Source organism: Megascapheus bottae, chromosome 21, assembly GCF_031878675.1.
Source record: "Megascapheus bottae isolate mThoBot1 chromosome 21, mThoBot2.hap1, whole genome shotgun sequence".
Taxonomy (NCBI): Eukaryota; Metazoa; Chordata; class Mammalia; order Rodentia; family Geomyidae; genus Megascapheus; species Megascapheus bottae.
The window spans coordinates 29,279,587-29,301,085 of NC_143529.1; the positions used below are offsets into that span (position 1 = coordinate 29,279,587).

A 21,499-nucleotide genomic window follows, 5' to 3' on the forward strand; every position below is an offset into this window, starting at 1 on the left:
CTAACACTTTGAACTAGCAACATCATGGTTAGAATAGGATCCTAAACTCTTGTAATAAACCCTGTACCAACTAAATTTCCTACTATGCCTTCCTTCCTACATCTCTGAATAAAAATTTAAAGTACTGATACCTCTGTGACAAGACCAAAAAAAAAAAAACAAAAACCCCCTCAGGACCTCTGTTTCTTTGCATGTGAACTGGTGTCATTTTTTTAGGATTTGTGTCAGGACACCTAATATAGTGAATACATTTAGGATAATGCCTCACATTAAGTAAACACAAACATAATTAGCAGAAACTGTGCTCTGCCATTGATCCTACCTCAACTCACACAGGTCTTTTTTTAATTCTGCTCAAATTTTATATAACAGATAGGTCTCCCCTTCCATTCCATCTCAAATAATCCTCATTCATCTCTTCTTCCTTACACTTAATTTTTCTTCCTCGTACTCAGTCCTTGAAGTCTGATATGCCTCCTTAATCCATCCCTGACAAAAAGACTACTTAAACTCCAAGGCTTTCTTTCCATAATGTAATAATCACCCCCTCTAGTAAGAGGTTCCTGACCACTCTTTATCCTGCCATGCTCCTGGCCCAACAGGAGAATTTGCTAGAAAAACGGGACCTAGAATGATGAAGCAATCTGTCTGTGCCCTAAATTCTGTGAATACTGTGAGATTAGTCAGACTTCCATACTTATGAATTCCACATCTGAAGAGTCAAGTAATTAGAAATCAAAAACACCTATGAAAAAAACCACTGCACCTCTACTAAACACATACAGATCTTTATTCCTTGTCATGATTCCCCAAATAACAAAATATAACAGCTTTTCAGAGAATTTACATCGTATTAGAGAATTCATGTAATTTATTGCTGACTTTAAGTACACAGGTGAATATACTACTACAGGACATATACAAGTAATTCCCCATTTTACAGAAGAGATTGCACATTCATGGATTTTAGTTTTCTTGATTATCCCGTACCCAATTCCTGGAGAATACCAAGAGATGACTACTATATTTTCAACTTCTATAATTATTCCAAAATCTAACCAACCTCGTGGACTATTTGTATTTTTTATTTTTTGCAAGGGGAAGGGGAAGAAAGTTTAAATGCAGGGCTTTTCACCTGCTTAGGTAAGTGCTCTTATACTTCTACCCCTTTTATGTTTTATTTATTTAGAAAGTCTTATACTTTTTCATTGGCCAGCCTTTCTCTATTTCCTCACAGCTAGAATTACAGGAATATATACTATATCTATGTTAATTGTTGAGATGGGGTAGGGGGTATCTCATTAAACTTTTGGCCTAGGTTGGCCTCAAACAACAATCATCCAGACTTCTGTGTCCCTAATAGCTGGGCTTACAGGGCCCAGAGAGATGACACCCAGACTTGCTTCAAATATTGTTTGTTGTAAATAATCTGTACTTATAATCAAACTTTTCAGGTTTAGAAGAATTTGAAGTCATGATGCTATTTGATAATATGCACTGTGTGTGCTGATATATAGGTATTTACAATAAAATGCCATTCCACAGTAGATCAAAGACTCAGAAAACAGTCAATGAACTGTATGAGAAAAATTTTAAAGGGAGAAAAGATGTTTATTTGTTTTGCCAGTACCGGAATTTGAACTCAGAGGCCTACACTTATTGAGTTGTTGCTCTGCCTACTGAGTCATGCCTCCAGAGATGGAATCTAGAGACTTTTCTGCCCAGGCAGGCTGTCCAAGCCACTGGATCTTAGCTTCTTGAAAAGCTAGAATTATAAATGTGAGCAGGGGCCCTGGGCTAGTTTATCCCTTGTATGCTGGGGATATGGAGCTGGAGGAACAGCCCCATTTTAATGACATAATAGTACAGAGTCTAGACTATGTTCACTATGAAATCTACTAGCCTATACCACATAATTTAGATTATATATTTCATACATGGTTTCTAACACCAAGCTCCCTGAAGCTAACTCCTGATAACTGTTCCATAAATATGTTGACTATTACAAGTTACAAACTCATATATTAATAGTTTATAGTACTATGTTAAACAAATACTTTTATTCAAAAATGGGTATACAATTGTCAAATTATACTGATAAATGGATATAGTGAGTTTACCCCCACAAAAGCAAAATGTGATGCATTAAATCCAAGGTCAGATATGAATTCCAAAGTAGCTAAGACAAAGAAACAACCTACCTACCAAATTGGTGTCTACAAGTTTTCACCAGGTTTCTTACACTTGGATTCAACCACTAATTTACAAGTAGCAATTAAGTTAGAATTGTGACAATGCAAGATGGTTGTGGTGGTACATTTTTGCAATGACAGAACCGCACACACGCGCGCACACACACACGCACACACACACACACACACACACACACACACACACACACACACACACACACACACACACACACACACACACACACACACACACACACACACACACACACACACAATACTGAAGATCCCAGGATATGTAACCACTTAATTCTTGGGGCTTCCAGGCCTGGGTACTGTCCTAAGTTCTTTCGCTCAAGACTAGTACTCTTAACACTTTGAAACTCAGTGCTACTTCTGGTTTTCTAGTGTTTTATTGAAGTCTCAGCACTTTCATGTTGGGGCTGTCTTTCAACTATGATCCTCTCAGATCTCAGCCTCCTGAGTAGCTAGGATTACAGGCCTAAGCCATCAGTTCCTGGCCATGTCATTATTCTTAGTTGTTATTCTTTGTTATAACATTATAACAGCAAGTTAAATGTAAATTATATTAAAAATTATTCTGATTTTTTGGAACATATTTCAAATTAGGAAATGATTTCCAAATGTACTTGGCACATTTGTCCAATGAATGAAAAACTAATCAAAATACACACATACAGAAGCCCCTGATGTTATAAAATAAAAATACTTCCTTCAAAATTTCTTTATATAATATATATATAATTTTATATATATAGGTAATATAGAGAGCAGTTACACAAGTCAGGTTGGGTAGATTATTTTGCACACAGTGCCTGAGTACCACTGAAAATAAAAGTGTTTCCTAAATCACTGATTTAAGCATTTTAGAATAAAAAATACTAAGTACAAATATAATAATTTTTTATACCTGACTTTCTGCAAAACACAATGAGACCAACTACTACAATGTTTCCTAAGTGACTAATCAATACCAGTGAAACGTGAGTGGAATGGCAGTAATTAAGAGCTAACTTTTTATTATTTTTGTATGTGCATACAAACTTATATAGAGATAAAAGTCATAAAGTTATTGCAATTTCTTCTTAATTACCTAGGTCATGCTATGTGCAAAAGAATCTTCCTATAGCATTTCTGTAAAAAATATTTTCTCTCTAATACACAAAAAGTAATAAACAGAATGCAATAAAATCCAAGATGAAACAAAAATTCAGCTTTTATGATTGGTAAAACATGCTTTAAAAATACTGTTATATAAACCAAATGGACTTTAAGTGAAAAGAAACATTTTATTAAGATCAAACACAAAGTTAAAAAAGAAAATTAGGGCAATAGATGAGTATGTGCACTAACACTGCCAATATTATCCATCCATTAACCATTATTATTTTGCGCCAGCAAGGCCAATGGAAATAAATCTTACAGAACACAAGAGGACTAGAGGATCATCAGTTATACTGGTATTATAATGAAAGAAAATCTATACGGGGGTTGTCGACAAACACAGTTGGTATTTGGAAGGGGAGACAAGACATTCTGAAGATCTGGGACCAACTATAAAAACAACAACAACAACAAAAAACCCACAAAAAAAATGAGTGCCCAAAAGAACAATGAGAAAAAGTAACACAGAACAGGGGATCAATCTGTAGAGAACTAAGATTACTTGAAGAACTTTAAAAAATAAATTTTAGTCCAGACAGTGACAATGAGAAGACAAGTCTCTGGCTGGGAGAAATACCTGTAAGAGATTTATCTATAGAAGACCAATTTAGCAAATGTGCAAAAGGCCTGATACCTATGTAAAAATATATAGATGCCAAACTACCACAGGGAATTACAATGAAAATAATATACCACTAAAAAAGGAAATTAAAGCAGAACTAAGGAAATGGAAAAACCTCCCATGCTCCTGGATTGGAAGAATCAACATTGTGAAAATGACAATCTTGCCAAGGGCTATCTACAAATTCAACGCAATACCCATCAATATCCCAATGGCATTCTTTAAAGAAATAGAAGAGGCAATTCAAAATTTCATATGGAATAATAAAAGACCCCGTATAGCAAAAACAGTTCTTAGCAGAAGGAGGAATTTCAATTCCAAACTTTAGACTCTATTACAGAGCTAGAATTCTCCAAACAGCTTGGTACTGGCACAAGAACAGGCCTGAAGACCAATGGAATAGAACTGAGGACCCAGATACTAAACCACAGACCTATGGCCACCTAATCTTTGACAAGGGAGCCAAAAAAATAGAATGGAAGAAAGACAGCCTCTTCAACAAGTGGTGCTGGCAGAACTGGTTAAGCACCTGCAGAAAACTAAAGTTGGATCCTTCTTTGTCAGCCTACACTAGAATAACTCCAAATGGATCAAACACCTGGAGGTAAAAGCTGACACACTGAAAACTTTACAGGAAGGAATAGGAGATACACTAGGCCTCCTTGGCACAGGTCGAAACTTTCTTAATAAGGACCAAGAATCACAACAAATCAGAGAAAGGCTGGATAAGTGGGACTGCATTAAACTGCAGAGCTTTTGAATGGCAAAGGACATAGCTAGTAAATTAATTAGGAAGCCTACAGAGTGGGAGAAGATCTTCACCAACCAAACAACAGACAAAGGCCTCATATCTAAAATATATCAACAACTCAAAAATTGAATCACTCCAAAACTAATCTCCAAAGTAACAACCATCCCATTAAAAAATGGGCCAAAGACTTAAAGAGAGTCTTCTCTGAAGAAGAAACAAAAATGGCCTATAGACACATGAAGAAATGCTCAACATCTCTGGTCATAAAAGAAATGCAAATCAAAACAACTCTAAGATTCCACCTCACTCCAGTTAGAATGGCCAGGATCAGGAAAACGAATAATAACAGATGCTGGAGGGGATGTGGCCAGGAGGGATCACTACTACACTGTTGGTAGGAGTACAAACTCGTTCAACCACTATGGAAAGCAGTGTGGCAGTGCCTCAAAAGGCTAAACATAGAACTCCCGTATGACCCAGCAATTCCACTACTTGGCATTTACCCAACCATCCAGAAACAAGGGCATACTAAATCCATTAGCACAACAATGTTCATCGCAGCACTATTCACCATAGCAAAGATATGGAACCCACCTAGATGTCCCTCAGTTGATGAGTGGATCAATAAGTTGTCCCTCAGTTGATGAGTGGATCAATAAGTTGTGGTATTTGTACACAATGGAATTGTACACAATGGAATTCTATGCTGCTGTCAGAAAGAATGACATCGCCCCATTTGTTAGGAAATGGAAAGACTTAGAAAAAATCATATTAAGTGAAGTAAGCCAGACTCAAAGGAACTTAGGCTCAATGGTTTCCCTCATTCGTCATAATCAGTAGAAACCTTGGGCTCTACTAGCAGAGATCTGCAATAGAGCAAAATCTTGATACATAAGGCCATACAGTATGAAGCTAATTGAAAGGACCTCCAGGATATTGAAACAAAAGCCATATAACGAATGATTGTTGTCCTTAATGTACTATGTTGTCTCTCATCTCCTTTGCTGTCCCTTGGTTATCTCATATTGTTACAGTACCCCCCTTTGTTATCTGATATATTGAATTTATTTGTATTAGGTTATTTGAAATTTGATAGGGAAGGGGGGAAAACCAAGATGGGTAGGGGGTGTAGGGGGGAGGGTAATGGGTACCAAGACATGTGAAAGGGTTATCAATGTATGTGAATTAATGCACCTTCTATCTGGCAAATATCACGTAACCCTTTTACTAATTACAATAAAATAAATAAATAAATAAAAGGCAGAGTCAACTGAAAAAAAAAAAAACTAAGGGGCTGGGAAAAAGAATTATGGTGATTAGCTTGGGTCATGAAGGAAGAGCAGTCAGTTTATTTTGGAAACCCACACAACAGATTCACACCAAACCTTATGTAAACTAAAGACTTTGTTAAACTATAAGCATACCAATGACTAGGTTCACTGACTAACATCGCACCATAAGAAATGGAAAGTTGCTATACTTTCCTCTTTATTTGGATGTAAAAACGTTTCTGAGAAACGAAGTCTACTTAATACAATCCAACTTGGAGTCAACCAAAATCCAAAGACAGATAAAAATTAAAGGCAACTTTAGGTAATTTTGACACAACATAAGGGGTTAGGAAACTCCCAACATGAATGAATGAATCACTCATTCCTGTATCTTCCTTCTGTACAATTTCTTCAGTGTTAATGTTTTTACATTGTTATGACAGCGTTCAAGCAATTAGATGTCTGATTATTTTTAAAAGCCATTAATTACTTCAATACTAATCTGTGCTTCAAGAAAGCAATAACTACCTTGCAGCATATTTTCAAAGCATCATCTGTAAGAAAATAGGCTATCTACAATGAAGAAGCAAGCTGAGAATTCTAAGCAACTGCCAAGCTGATCTAACCATGATGTAAAAATATAAAGTTGGACTCTCATCAATTTTTTTTGAAAGCTTTGTTGCGGAGATCTTGTTAAAACAAAACAAAAGCTATCAACTAAGAGAAAAAATTACTTTTATCCAGAATTTTTAAAAAGGGCAAAAGTCTTGACCAGGCATTTCACCAAAGAAAATACACAAAAAGCAATTTTGCATACCGACACATGGGTGCAACATTACTCATGGGAAGATGCAAATTAAAACTGGATGACCCATAAGAATGGCTAAAATAAAAGTGAGCCAACAATATCAAGTGCTAGCAAAGATTTGGAGCAAGTGGAACTATGAGCACAACTGGTACTATGAGCACAAATGTACAGTCTGTGCAGGAAAAGTTTGGCTGTTGTAAGATAAATATACTTACCAAATGACTCAGCAAATGTAGGCATTTAATCTCAAGAGAAATGAAAACTTATGTTCATAACGACTCTATACACAATCATAAAAAGACATACTTAAAAGTGTCTTTCAACAAGTACATAGGTAAATGGATAAGGAAATTGGCATCCATTTATATAATAGAGTACCACTCTGCTTTAAAAAAGGAACAAGAGAGAACAAATTAGTGGCATTTCTAACAATATGATTCAGTATATCAAAATTATTATGTTGAATAAGGTTCTAGAAGCATGGCTCAAGTAGTAGAGGCCCAGTTCCAATTGCACAATCTCACACAAACACACACACACACACACACACACACACACACACACACACACACAATTGTGGAAAGAAACCAGTTGCAAAAGATTAAATTATTGTTTTACTTACATAACATTCTTTCTTTTTTTTTTTTAATGTTTGGGTTGTTCTTGTTTTGTTTAAATGGCAAAGGTTTCACTCAGAAGGCAGATAAAGCTGGCCTACAACTTGGTAATCCTCTTGCCTTTGCCTCCAGGGTAGCTTACAGGTGTTTAATATCATGCCAAGTTTCTAAAATGTTCTTGAAAACACAACAGCTATCTTTCATAGTATGAAGGGGTACATCAGGGAGTCTATGGAGTTAAAAGCAACTGCTCTATATCCAGGATATAGTGGTTACATGAATCTATCCACATGTTACAATTCAAATGACTATACACAAAATAAAAGCCAATTTTGTTACATATTAATCTTTAGAAATTTGTAGTAATTACTATTCTCAAGGCAGATCCCATTAGCATAAACTGTGTCACAAACTTTGTTCATAAAGCAACTTAAATGCCAAGCAATGTCAGAACTGTTATTTTGGGTATACTCAAAAACAATCTAAATTTGTTACATTGTTCTTTCCATGAAATAGATAGCATTTTTCTTTGCATTTTCCAACATTATATCCTTAGGAAAGATTAAAGTAGAATTAAGACAAAAGAAATCATTTTGCAATGTTATAAATCTCTTCACTGGTAAGTTAATATCCAAACTGGGTGCTAATAGCTTATGCCTGTAAAGCCAGCTCAGGTTAAAACCCTGAGTCCAACACCCTCCCCATCAACACTGATTAAAAAACAAACAAAAAACCCCTCAAGTGCAGGATCCATACCAAATGAAATCAAAGTGTGGGTGAGTATGGGAGTTGACAAGAATCCTCACTGGGAGGGACAAGCATGAGCATATGCTCAGATCCATACTGAAGCATCTCCATGGACTGACAAAAAGCTGAAAACGGGAATTTCATCTGTACAGTACCCCTCGGCAAGGATCCTCTACAAACATTCGTCATGTTAACCATTAGCAAAAGGATGTTCACCCTTTAATTTCAATACATCAGGCAAAATTCCAGTCATCCCATCTAAAATTACGTATTAAGGTAAGACAAAGAAATCATCACATAAGACAAAGACTTTTAATTCTAAACTTCATCCAAAGTAGAACAGGGAACACTGAAAGTTAAAGACTCTCTTCTTATAACCCCTTTATACATTACCTGGACCCCCCTCCCCCCAAAAAGTCTCAAAATTTAGGACAAATACTCAAACGCTGTAATCACAGACATTTATACCTAGGGTATTATTTATATATTTCATTTTATAGAAAAATATAAATTATGCACTAGAAACATGGAATAGGAAATGGTAACATAGCTTACATGCTAATGACACAAAGAACCCAAAAAAGTAAAAGAATCAAAGTGTGGCTCAAGTGGTAGAGCACTTGCCTAGTAACACAAAGTCTTGAATTCAAACCTTAGTTACACACACACACACACACACACACAAGTGCAAGAGTTGTAACTTTAAGAGATGTGCCTTTCTAGATATCTGTAGTATTTTAACATTCATCCAAAAGCTAAAATATTCAAAATTATTATTTGCAAACAAGCGTGCACAAAACAGTTACTATGACCCTGACTAAATCACTTTATCTAGTCTACGTCCCTCTTACCTATGATTGTGACTGAGCAGATCAATGCATCATGCTCTAGTGAGATGACTCACTCAATAGAGAACACTGTATTACTCCTCATTATTTATGTAAGTTTTGTATGACATTTTGAATGTTCCCCCTCCCCCCCGACCTCCTCCCTACTTAATTTTAAAAGGACTAAACCATTTGATACCTTCTAATACTTTTCTGGTCTAAACTAACTCTACAACATGTTGCTTGTTTCATTTGATAAAGCCAATGTAATATACCAATGTGCAACATTTACTGTGATCTATAAAAACAGCATTTGTCTCATGTAACAACTTTTAAATTTGAGCATTGTGCTAATAATCATCTGTAGTCATGATTAGCTTTTTTCATTTTTGCAAATTTTCCAGGTTAGTAAATTTCAATTTTTTTCCAAAGAATATTAATAGAATTCTAGTGGGCCTGAAAACAGTTTTCACTTTATCAAATCTGAATGACATGGCACAGATTTAACAATAAAAATGGCTTACTAAAGCAATGATCCTAATGGGAGGCAAGCCTTGGGATACAGGCCATCTCTATCAACCTGACAGCAACAGTCTGAAAGAAACGCCTCTAAAACTCTTTTGACTCAACTTGAGCATCCCTTACTTGAAAGGTTAAGAAGACACTGCAGTGTGTTCCTATTTTCAGAGAAAGAGAACAAGTGTACACCTTACACACCCATAATGAATGATGGCAGCACAGGATTATAGATAAATGTTATCCTCTATTTCTACCTCACTGAAACAACTCTTCATTCTTTGAAAGGTTCTTACACACCCATAATGAATGATGGCAGCACAGGATTATAGATAAATGTTATCCTCTATTTCTACCTCACTGAAACAACTCTTCATTCTTTGAAAGGTTCTTAATAGTCAAAACTCCAATTTACATAAACAATAGGAACATTGATTATATTGTCAACCTAAGTCAACTGAATATATATATTATGATAGCATATGTCCTCTTATCCTGATTGCTGTCAGAAGGTTTTTCTGGACTTTAACTCACCTACAGTTGGTAAGATAGCTTTAAAGATTTTACAAAGACCATAATTCTTTAAATTTCAAATCAAGGGCTGGGAGTTTAGCCTAGTGGTAGAGTGCTTGCCCAGCATGCACAAAGTCCTGGGTTCGATTCCTCGGTACCACATACATAGAAAAAAGCTGGAAGTGGTGCTGAGGCTCAAGTGGTAGAGCTTTAACCTTGAGAAAGTCCAAGGACAGTGCTCAGGTCCTGAGCTCAAGCCAAAATTAAAAAAAAAAAATTTCAAATCAAATATGCCTCACTTCTTACCTTTACTCTTTTCTTCAAATGTCATAAAGAAATGAGGTCCTAGTATCACGTATCAACTACTCAAAGGTAAGTCCTTCCCCAACCTTATCATTCTAATACTTATAACTGCTTTCAATAAGCAAAGCCAGATGCTAGGCACTATGAAAGCATATAAGATGTTATTATTCATTTTATGATTTCTACAGGGACATAGGAGGAGCCTAACATTAGTATTAATATGATTTTAGGAGGTAACTTCAGAGCGGCACACAGACAAGATGTAAAGCTAATATATTTTCATATTCATACATAACCTGCAACATGAGAGGTATATTTGATACCAGTTTTAAGAGATGCATTCTTGGCTCAAATTTTTTTTTTTTTAAAAAAGCAACAAACCTTAGAAAACTACAGCTTCAAGTCCAAAAGAATATCATTAACTGGGGGCTCATGCATATAATACTAGCTAGTCAGGAGTCACAGATCTGAGGATCATGAAGAAAGGTAATTCTTGACAAAATGATTCTATTACAAATGATCATTTTTAAAGTATTTCAACTCATAGGGCCAGGAGCATAGCCTAGTGGTAAAGTGCTTGCCTAGCATGCATGACGACTTGGGTTCAATTCCTCAATACCACATATACAGAAGAGGCGAGACGTATTTGTGGCTCAAGTGGTAGAGCACTAGCCTTGAGTAAATTGTGTCCAAGGACAGTGTCCAGGCCCCGAGTTCTAGCCCCAAAACTGGCAAATAAATAAATAAATAAATAAATAAAATGTTTAAAAAAGTATTCAATTCCCAATGATTAAGATACTAAAAGATACACTGAAAGTTATCACAGTAGTATCAGTTGAACTCTGCTCTGAGCAACAGTATCTATGCTGCTAAGAGTTTAACTGTGAATAAAGTAGTAAATATATATATATGTACATATGTATGTAAATCATGCAATGTAGCCATTACCATTTCTGTTCTCTTGGATACCATGGGAAAAAATGAGACAATTTCACAAAATCACTATGTGGCTTGTAGCAGGAACACCTGAATCTCAAAACAAACAAAAACCTACTAAGGTACATGGATCGTCCCAAAGTCATACTGAGCATTTAAACTGTAGTTTTCCTATACCAAAAGATAAAATGAATCTTAGCAATTTATGGTTACAAACTACAGTAGTTTCTACTGGACAGCTGGTATTATGAGATTCCAGTTCAAAAGACAATAAAATGCAAATGATAGATAAAAATAAGATACAAAGATGAATGAAAGGCCCTATAGCTCATGCATATTAACACCACTAGAACACGAAGTGAAATTGGGCAGTAGGAGAACAATTGCTCTCACAGACCTTGTATTTACCCAGCAAATTATACAAGAATTGGCAGTTCTTGGTATTAAGCAGTATCACCGACTCTCTTAACCCTTCAAAGAAAGCCACTGTTCATCCTCTAGATTCTCTCTCAATACCCGTCACTCTCATACCCAAGTAACTCACTCCATATCATGCCAAAGGATTTTATATCTAGTTCACAGCCTTGCTTTTCTTTGATTCCTATCACCATCCCAAACCACTCCAATCTTTAACATATTTTTTGTTTTTTCTAATACCAGCAAGTTAGAAAAAAACTTCCAGAGAACTGAACTGTCAGTGTAGCCTTGAAAATGGTGCTCAAGCTAACGACATCTCCTCTGCAGTAAATCTCTTTGAAAGGTTAAAAATAATAGCTATTTATTTCACCAGTGAAATTAAGACTGAACCTCCAAACAACATTTCGCAAAACTAATTTAATTCACTTTTAACACTTTCATTTCCTACAAATATACTTAACAACTTTTTCTATTTCACTGATCTACTGAGTATATACCATTTTCCCTACAAGGACTGCATTTTGTCTTTGATGACATGATGAATCTCTAAGGTCCTGCCCCAAATGATATCTGCTTTGTATCTCATCCTGAAACCCTCAGCAAAGTAAGTCCCCTTCAATTCTGATTACCACACTAAAACTTGCAGCTTCTCACTTGCAGGCATCATGTCTTACTTACTTGCTAGTGGCCAAAATATTTATTATCTGCGGGGTTAGAATTGAATCTGCCTTTGTTAACAAAAAATCTTATTCTTAACTCATCAATATTCTTAATTTCACTCTATTATTGTATTTATATAGTAAACAAACACACATTGAAAGTCTTTCTCATTCGTATTTGCCTACCAAAGGGAAAAACAATCAAAAACTTTTAATATAATCTACTTAAATAACTGGCCTACAAAATGGTTCATAGCTTACCTTAAAATTACCAACTTCATTTCCAGAGGCATTAGTAGTACCCTCACATACCATCTTAATTTACCTATAAATGAATATACCATTTAAAACACTTGCTCTTCTCCTTCCCCCTCCTAAAAATGAAGAGAAAAATCAATACATTCAAAACATAGCTTACACAAGGATGTCATTTTCAGCGTCCCTACATACAAAAAGATAGAATGTTATTTGTTCTACAAATAAGACTTCTCAGTTTACAAAGAAATTGGAAGAAGAAAACCATTTAAAAATTCAAGCTACTTGGCTGGAGGCTTGTCTCAGTGGTAAAGCCCCTGCTCAGTAAGCACAAGGCCTTAAGTTCAAACTCCAGACCCTCAAAAAAAAAAAAAAAAAAAAAAACCCAAACCCCCAAATCAGAAAACAATGTGTTCCCTTCTAGGTTCCACTTTCCCTACTTGCAAAACAAAGAGCTCAGAATTTAAATTAGGACTCCAAGACACAGATCCAAATACATAAGTCCAAAGCACAAAGGCACGGATCATTGCTTGATATATTGAAACGCCTAAATCAGTCACTGGCACTTTAATAGGTCCCCAATTGACAGTTTTCAGAAGAAATTTGTTCTGCCTTCTCAATCACTGTAAAAGATTATTCAAATAAGCTATACAGATAGGAAAACTTTGAGAAAAAATTGAAATAAATTTCTTTATCAATAAGAAATTGTTTCTGGAATTTAAAAGTTTGTTATTTTTTTTTTTTTTTTGCCAGTCCTGGGCTTAAGCTCAGGGCCTGAGCACTGTCCTTGGACTTTCTCAAGGCTAGAGCTCTACCACTTGAGCCTCAGCACCACTTCTGGCTTTTTTCTATGTATGTGGTATCGAGAAATCGAATGGGGTCTTTGTGCATGCTAGGCAAACACTATACCACTATGCCAAAATCCCGGCCCATAATACCCTTTTTCTTTTGCTATTTTTTCCCAGAGGAAAACAAAGTTTCAAAGTACATGAATTAGCTTCCATAGGCGTATTTGTGAGACTATATTATTTATCACTGTACAGTATTGCTTTGAAAGATGACATATCTAAGAAACCTGTTGAGTATTACAGACAATAAAGTTCTTGCCAAATTAACACTAAAGTTCCCCCTCTCACTTAAAAAATAACTGTAATCACTTTAATTTACACACATTATGACAGTGTATGAATCGTAGGCTTCAAAAACTATAATGCTTCTAAGTACTAGTAATATAAACAAGCCAAGTATGATGACTCACACATATAATCCAGCAAATGTGAAACAAAGGTGCCTGGTAAATTCCAAAGCTACCCAGGCCTAAACAGCAAGTGACAATCGAAGAGATGACTCTATCCTTAAACTGTCCACAAGTGAGGAAACTACTCAATATTTCTAAATTCATAACTGTGTCTCAACATTTGAAATACATGCATGAAAATAAAATATCCACGAAACGCTGCAACTGCTAGATGAACTGAGTCTTAAAGTACCATTAAACTGAGGCCAGGTGTGGTAGTACACAAAGGTAACCCCAGCTACTCAGGAGCAGAAGGCAAGAGGTTCAGGTTCACTGTCCCAAGGCCGGTAGGGAAAAGTTAGGGATTTGTCAAAAAAAAAAAAAAAAAAAACCAAACAAACAAGGTAAAGCAAAGACTCAGGTCACATGGTAGTCTGAGGTTTAATGGTAAAGCACTTTTCCAGCAAGCATGAGGTCCTGAATTCAACCATAGTGGTGGGGTGGGGTGGGGTAAGGGAGCCATCCATTAACATCCTGGCCAATTTCATTCTCCACTACAATCTTTCATCTATCAAAACACATAAATATTTGAACTCCTCAGGTTCCAGCTTGGATCTTTTGTCTCTGATCTCATTAGAATACCTACCAATATCACCTTAACTATCACCTATGTATGTTCACAACCCCACATTTACATTTCCAGTTCAATCTTCAGAACTGTATTTGCATACTCAGTTTTACAGGCATCTTAAAACTTATCTGTCCAAAAAGTAGAATCACTCACCAGCTAGCTGTCCAAGACTCTAAAACCTAGAAATTATCTTGGAATCTTCCCTGTCTTACTGTTTATCATCAATGAGCAGGTTATCATTCCTTCCGTGCATTAAATATGTCCTGGATCTGAAAACTTCTCTGTTACCACTGTCAATACACTATCACTTATCTCAGCCACAGCATTACTCCTTTAGTACCCTCACACTTCACTCTTGAGTTCTCCAGTTTTCAATACAACTACCACTATAACATTTAAAAAGTTGCACCACAGCGTGTACTGCTTAAAATTCATGAATGGCTTCTTACCATACATACAGGTAGTATAAAGCCCTTCTGCCACTGCTTCAAGGCCTGCCTGGCCTTCTGTCCATTCTTAAACTCACCATTCGCAACAAACTTTTTGCCGTGGTCTTGCTCTAGGATGGCCTGATGCCTTTTTATAAAATAAATTTTTACTGGCATCCTGCCATACTCATTCGCTCACATATTCTCTACTGCTGCTTTTGTATTACAGCAGCAAAACTGTGGAACTGTGACAGAGACTGCATGGCTCAAAAAGAAGAGACAAAAGTAAAACCCCAAACACTGGCTACCAGGCTCTTCATAGGAATGTTTTACAATACTCTTTTCTAATGCACACTCTCACTTTAAGACAAGATTTAAACACTACCACTGCATGAAAGCACCCTTTCTTGACCTAGGTAATTGACCTAGCCTTTTTCTTCTTGTTAATCTACTACAGTAGGTTTTTGTATTATTATATTTAATACTGTATTTTAGAATCATCACTGTTTATTATCTGTTCCATGAGTGCCACGATCAGGTATGTTCTGCTTATCAATACATGTGTTATGCCAAACTCAGAACCTGGCAAATAGTAAGTGAATTTGGATGTTGAATTATTAGGGTGTCTCTGAAGTTCTGACAAGGTGAAACATAAAAGTTCTCATAATCAGAAAATAACCTTTTTTCCCCTCCAATATTACCATGTTTACTCAGTAAATTTCTTTAGAAAACAGGAGGAAGAACCGTGAAACTGAAATGTTTCCCAAATTTACAAAACTATGATTTTTTTCATACAGCAAGGCACAAAGGCCACATCACACCCTGCATTTTGAACTTTAAGAATGCTACCAATTCCCTGGGTCTGTTTCCTTAAAGAAACACTACTTTAAAGAAAAGTTCACCAGAAGTGAACTAGAAAAATAGCACTTAGGTTTTCTGTGCCTATTTTTATTTGAGGAAAGTTATTTCCAAAGCCAATAATCAACTTATTTTAACCCCAGTGACCTCTTTGGAACTTCCCATCATCTGTTCTCTGTCTGGTGTACTGCTCTATTTACAAGAACAAAACAAAAAGGTCAAAACTTTCACTATTAAAGTTCATGCAGCACTTACATGTCTTTAATTTGTAACAAAGCTTTATAGACAGATGCAAACAGTAAGTCCTTTCTTGGAACCCAGAACTAACTCATTGCTGAGTATGAGTTTTGGTACATGTAAGAAGGAACATGATTCCTACAACAGTTGGGAAAGATGGGAGGGTAGGGCTATACTGTTAACACATGAAGGTTGGCTCTGTGAATAAAGCTGACGTACAAGCTGAAAAAAAAAGGGGGGGAAAAGTCAATACTTTTACTCTGAAATTACGAAAAACTAGATGAAAAAAATCAGCCCTGATTCTATTTTAAAATTATATTTCCTAGCCGGGAGTTTGGCCTAGTGGCAGAGTGCTTGCCTAGCATGCATGAAGACCTGGTTTCAAATCCTTGGTACCACATACATAGAATAAAAGCCAGAAATAGTGCTATGGCTCAAGTGTTAGAGCTCTAGCCTTGAGAAAGCCCAAGGACAGTGCCCAGGCCCTGAGTTCAAGGCCCAGGACTGGCAAAACACACACACACACACACACACACACACACACACACACACACACACACACACGCATACGCACACACACTTCCTTCTAATTCTTTGCCATAGAAAGATGGGTCCTGCATATAAACAACAAAGCACTATTTGTATATTTATATGTACACAGAAACTGTATGTATGTAAAAATATGTTAAAACAAAATGAAAGCAGGGATATCACCTGGTTCCAGAAATGTAATTGACACATGGAAATAAATCAGAATATATAGAAAATAGTCAAATGAATATAAAAGAAAAAAAATAATAAAGAATTTATCAGATTCTAGAGCTGTATCAATGAATATGTGCCAGAAGAAAATTCAAATCTAGCATAGACTTTTAGTACACTAACTTTGAATACATGTCTTGTGAAGGTATTATAAAGAACTACCTACATTTTGAGATGTTAGTTGAATATTAATGTTTATCTATAAATTCATATGTTGAAGCACAGCCTTCAGGAGGGACTAGTAACAAGAAAAATCTACCTACCTACCTATCTTGATCTCTGACTTCCCAGAATCAGACTGGTGAGAACCAAATGTTGCTGTTTAAACCACTCAGAGCATTTATCATGGTAGCTCATGGTAAGACAAATATAGGATCTTTTTAACAACTTAGAATCTTTTCAATATCTCATGCCACTATTACAACTTCAGTATCTTCTAAAACATGATTCAAAATTCATTCATTTAAACAATGATCTCCAACTCTGGCTTCCCGTCTCACATTTTGCATGAAGCATTTCTCAACCATAACACATAACACAGACACCTGTCTTGAGACTACAAAGTATTGTTTTAAAAAGAAAAAATAATGCATAATAATAGACACACTCGTCGATTCCTCAGTATATTTTTCATAGAAAGTATTCCAAAACTCCATGTTATAAATGTAGAACTCTTTCCATAAAGACATGGTTCATTAGATTCAAGTTACTTGGAAGCCGCTTGCCAATTTCAGCACCTTACCCCTTAATCAATTAATTCCTTCCTCAGAGCCGATCTAGAGAAGTATCTAAGGGCTCAGCCTGAAGCCACAACATCTGAATTCATATCCAGTTGGGTTGTTTACTAAGTGTAACTGGTGGATGGTTGGTTATAAATTACCAATTCTCTGTGCCAGTTTCTTTCTTTGTAAAACAGAGATAATAGTATCTTTAGGTTGTGACCAGTGGGCTTAATATGCAAAAAAGCAATCATAAAAGAGATACACTGCCTGGCAAGGTGGCTCGTGCCTGTAATCCTAGCTACTCAGTAGGCTGTGATCTGAGGATCAGAGGTTCAAAGCCAGCTCAGGCACTAACGTCCAAGAGAGTCTTATCTCCACTTACCCACTAGAAAACTGAAAGTGGTGCTGTGGCTCAAGGGGTAGGGCAGTATCCCTGAGCTTAAGAGCTCAGGGACAACACCCAGGCCCAGGCTCAAACTTCAAGCCCCATGACCAAAAGCAAACAAACAAAAAAAAAATCGATAAAACTGGGCCTAACACACAGCAAATACAAAGTAATAGTTATGAAACAGCTGGGTACAGTGGGTCATGCCTATAATCCTAGCTACTCAGGAGACAGATCTGAGGATTGGGGTTCAAAGCCCACCCGGGCACAAAAGAAACAGACTCTTATCTCCAATTAACCTCTAGAAAACGGGAAGTGAGGCTTGGCTCAGGGGTAGGGTAGTGGCCTTGAACTGAAGAGCTCAGGGACAACCCCCAGGCCCAGGGATAGGGTAGTAGCCTTGAGCTGAAAAGCTCAGCGACAGAGCCCAGACCAAGTTTAAGCACCATGAGCCAACCCCCCCCCCAAAAAAGTTATGAAACATATAACCACTTCCTAAAACTTCTGACAAATTTGAACATGCCTCTTCTATATTTACTTTTCCACTGTTCTTAACGCCCATAATCTTTCTATGTGTAAGACCTCAGGTGTTCAAATTTTATACCCTTCAATGACTTTAAGCAAAACACTTCTTTGCATTTTTAATGCTAAACTTCTTAAATCAATCTTCATTTCACAGGGCTACATTATCATAATTTGCTCCTTAGTATTCATTTGTCTTGGCTTTGGACTTTCCATTTTCTGCTCAATATATGCTACCGAATTCGTTACTATGTCCAGTTCTGCTATAGCTTTAAACTTGTGTACTACATACCATGAACTTGAGCATGTTATAACTCACAATTTTTCCCACACATAACATGCTTTCATGGGAATTTTCCAGCTATAAGAGTTGCCAAAATAACATAGACATCTAACAAAATCTATCATCACTTCAAATCATTCCAAATCATTTCTCTACTCTGGACTTCATAGGAACCAAATTCTGACTTCTCCTCAAAATTTTTCCAGGTTTTGTCTTTATTCTAGTAAACCTTCTCTGAAGTCTACATTTTTATTATTATCACATTAATCTCCAAGTATTGTTACACTATCACTCACTTTAAATCTTCCAAAAATCTCTCTCTCTCTTTTTTTAAATCAGTCCTGGGGCTTGAACTCAGGGCCTAGGAACTGTCCTTGGGCTTTCTCAAGGCCGGCATGCTACCACTTGAGCCACAGCACCACTTCTGGGTTGTTCTGTGTATGTGGAATCAAAGAATCAAACCCAGGGCTTCCCGCATGCTAGCCAAGCGCACTACCACTAGGCTACATTCGCGGCCCCCCAAATCTCTACTATTCAATCCATTTTTTTTTAGCTTAGCATTCAAATTCTGTATAATCTGTTCTTGGAGTGCTTTGTAATGCTTATCTGTCACACCTCTGTCAAACAAGTTCACTCTTTATAATAATATGCTGTCACCCTGAAATGACTTCTCCACTGTTCATATGTTCCCAATTATTTTAGGCTTAGTTCAGTTTCTTCCTTTCCCACAAAGTACTATAGACCAGGTAATTTCTCTTTCATGTGAATTTCCAAAATTATTTATCTATACAACGTATTTGCCACATACATACACAATGCTTCACAATGTTACCTAAATATTCCATCTCTAACAGAAAAGCATAGACAATCCTAAGGATAGTACAGTATATCCCAGGATTCCTGTATTTCTTTATTGAAAGCTCTGAATAAATAATAAAGCTTCAACAAAAAATATGATTGCATGAAGAACACAATCACCTTATTCCATTAAATATTAAAGTACTTGGGTCATGAAATCCCCACCCCCTTGAAGAGAAAGGTAATATAAAAGGAAGAAGTAGAATGTTGTGATTTTATAGCTACCACAGCAATAACTGATGAAAGTCATCAATGAATGCTAAAATCGTCACATGATAGGGTCCTAAAGGAATAGGTTATTCAAGAAGTTCCAAATTAAACTGAACAGATTATTAATTACAAAGGGAAAAATGGTACCTTCACAGTGAAGAAATCTGGCGAACACCAAGTGATCAAAGTTAACATCACCAATAATGGGATAAACTGACATCATGTGCCTCCTGATGTGATGCACTGAGGACACAACATCACTATGTATTATTCCTGCCAAAAATGCATAACCTGAAACTAGTCATGAGGAAACAATCAGACAAACCAAAACTGAGGGATGATCTATAAAACAACTGACTTATCCTCTTCAAAAACGTAAAAGTGCTAGAAGAAAGAAAGCCGAAGGAACTGTGTATGTGATCCTGGATAGAATCCTGGAGCAGAAAACCAAGGACATTACTGCTACACAGGATAGCTGGTAAAATGTGACTATCAGCTGCAGAACAGTACATATAAATAGTTGATTTTGATCACAGTTCTTTGATTTACTAAAATATTGTTATTCTGAGGTGAAAGTTTATAAAGCATTATATAGAATAAATGAAATCTAAAACTTTTCCCTATCATTCAAAAGCAGTAATAAGAACAAAAACAATTGGAAGAGTTGCAATACTGTGGCAAAATGTTAGCAAATGGTATATAGTACACAAAAGTTCTTTATACTACTCATGAAATAAAATTACATTTTATTTGTAGTTTTCTTTACAAAACTTGTTCCGAAAAGTGTATATACTCTCTTGGGATCATAAAACCATTTTTTATATTAGTCTACCACTAATTTATCTTGAAAAAAATTCATTTACCACAGAACTTAAAGTGAGTAAAGTCAGTTTCTATTAGTGAATATAGTTTGTTTTTCATATATACTAAAAAAGAGAGCTAAAATGGCTGGTAAAACTTTGTTAAGGAAAGTTAATTTTAGGTAACATTAATATGCACTTGTAAATCACTGAATATTTGCTTTACTGGGTATGATTAAAGATTATAAACTTCATTACAAACTATCAAAAATGCTTATCTAGTCAACTTTAAAGTCAAAATTACAGTCAAAATATAATATAAAAAAATTTCTATAGTTAATATTATATTAGCAACAGTCCTTTAAAGTTGGATACCTTATTTATGAGATGTTCGGTAACAACTTCTCTTAGTCCAGTGTAGAGCTTTTCTCCATGTTTATGCAAAACCATTGTATATGCATTTCTATATAGCTCCTCAAAACTAAGACCACTGTTATTCTTACGCTGGATTTCTTGAATTGCATTTTTCAGAAGGTCCCAAATGCTGTTTACGTATTTTTCATCCATGGTCATCTGTAATATCCAAAAGAGAGAAGAGACAAAAGAAAAACCAATGGTTGAAATGTTTCTGCAACTGGTGGTATTTATAAATCTCATGAATTATAAGGATGGTAGTAACCTCTTTTTAAAAAGAATTGAATTTCTAAAGCTGATAAATGTAATTTTCCCCTAATCTTTTACCTCTTCCAGTTTTACCCATAGAACTCTTTGCTTTAAATAACGTCATCATCTATGTACCTTAAACCTACCAACACACTTCAACTTTTCCATGTACTACTTGAAATGCTGAATTCCAACAGCACATGTCCTTTTGCGCTCCTTACATGAACCTATACAGTTAGAAGTAACACATACCCATATTTACTTAACTGAAGCCGAAATTCATGACC

At 35.9% G+C, this 21,499-nt stretch overlaps 1 protein-coding gene and 1 non-coding gene across 4 annotated transcripts in view; one reads left to right on the forward strand and one right to left on the reverse strand.

Moving 5' to 3' along the window:
• Window positions 1-21,499, reverse strand: part of Cul3 (cullin 3) — an 83,396-nt gene that overhangs the window by 39,463 nt on the left and 22,434 nt on the right. For 2 of the 3 annotated variants that reach the window (XM_090354912.1, XM_090354911.1), the window contains exon 2: window positions 20,925-21,122. In XM_090354912.1, coding sequence (XP_090211038.1) covers window positions 20,925-21,122 — 198 coding nt within the window. Of the gene's footprint in view, window positions 1-19,896; window positions 19,960-20,924; window positions 21,123-21,499 lie in introns of those variants that run through there. The other variant, XM_090354913.1, reaches the window with a different exon arrangement.
• On the forward strand, window positions 16,017-16,141 carry LOC150048857 (small nucleolar RNA SNORA40). Its single transcript, XR_016539194.1, has one exon. It is a non-coding gene; the product is annotated as a small nucleolar RNA SNORA40 (small nucleolar RNA).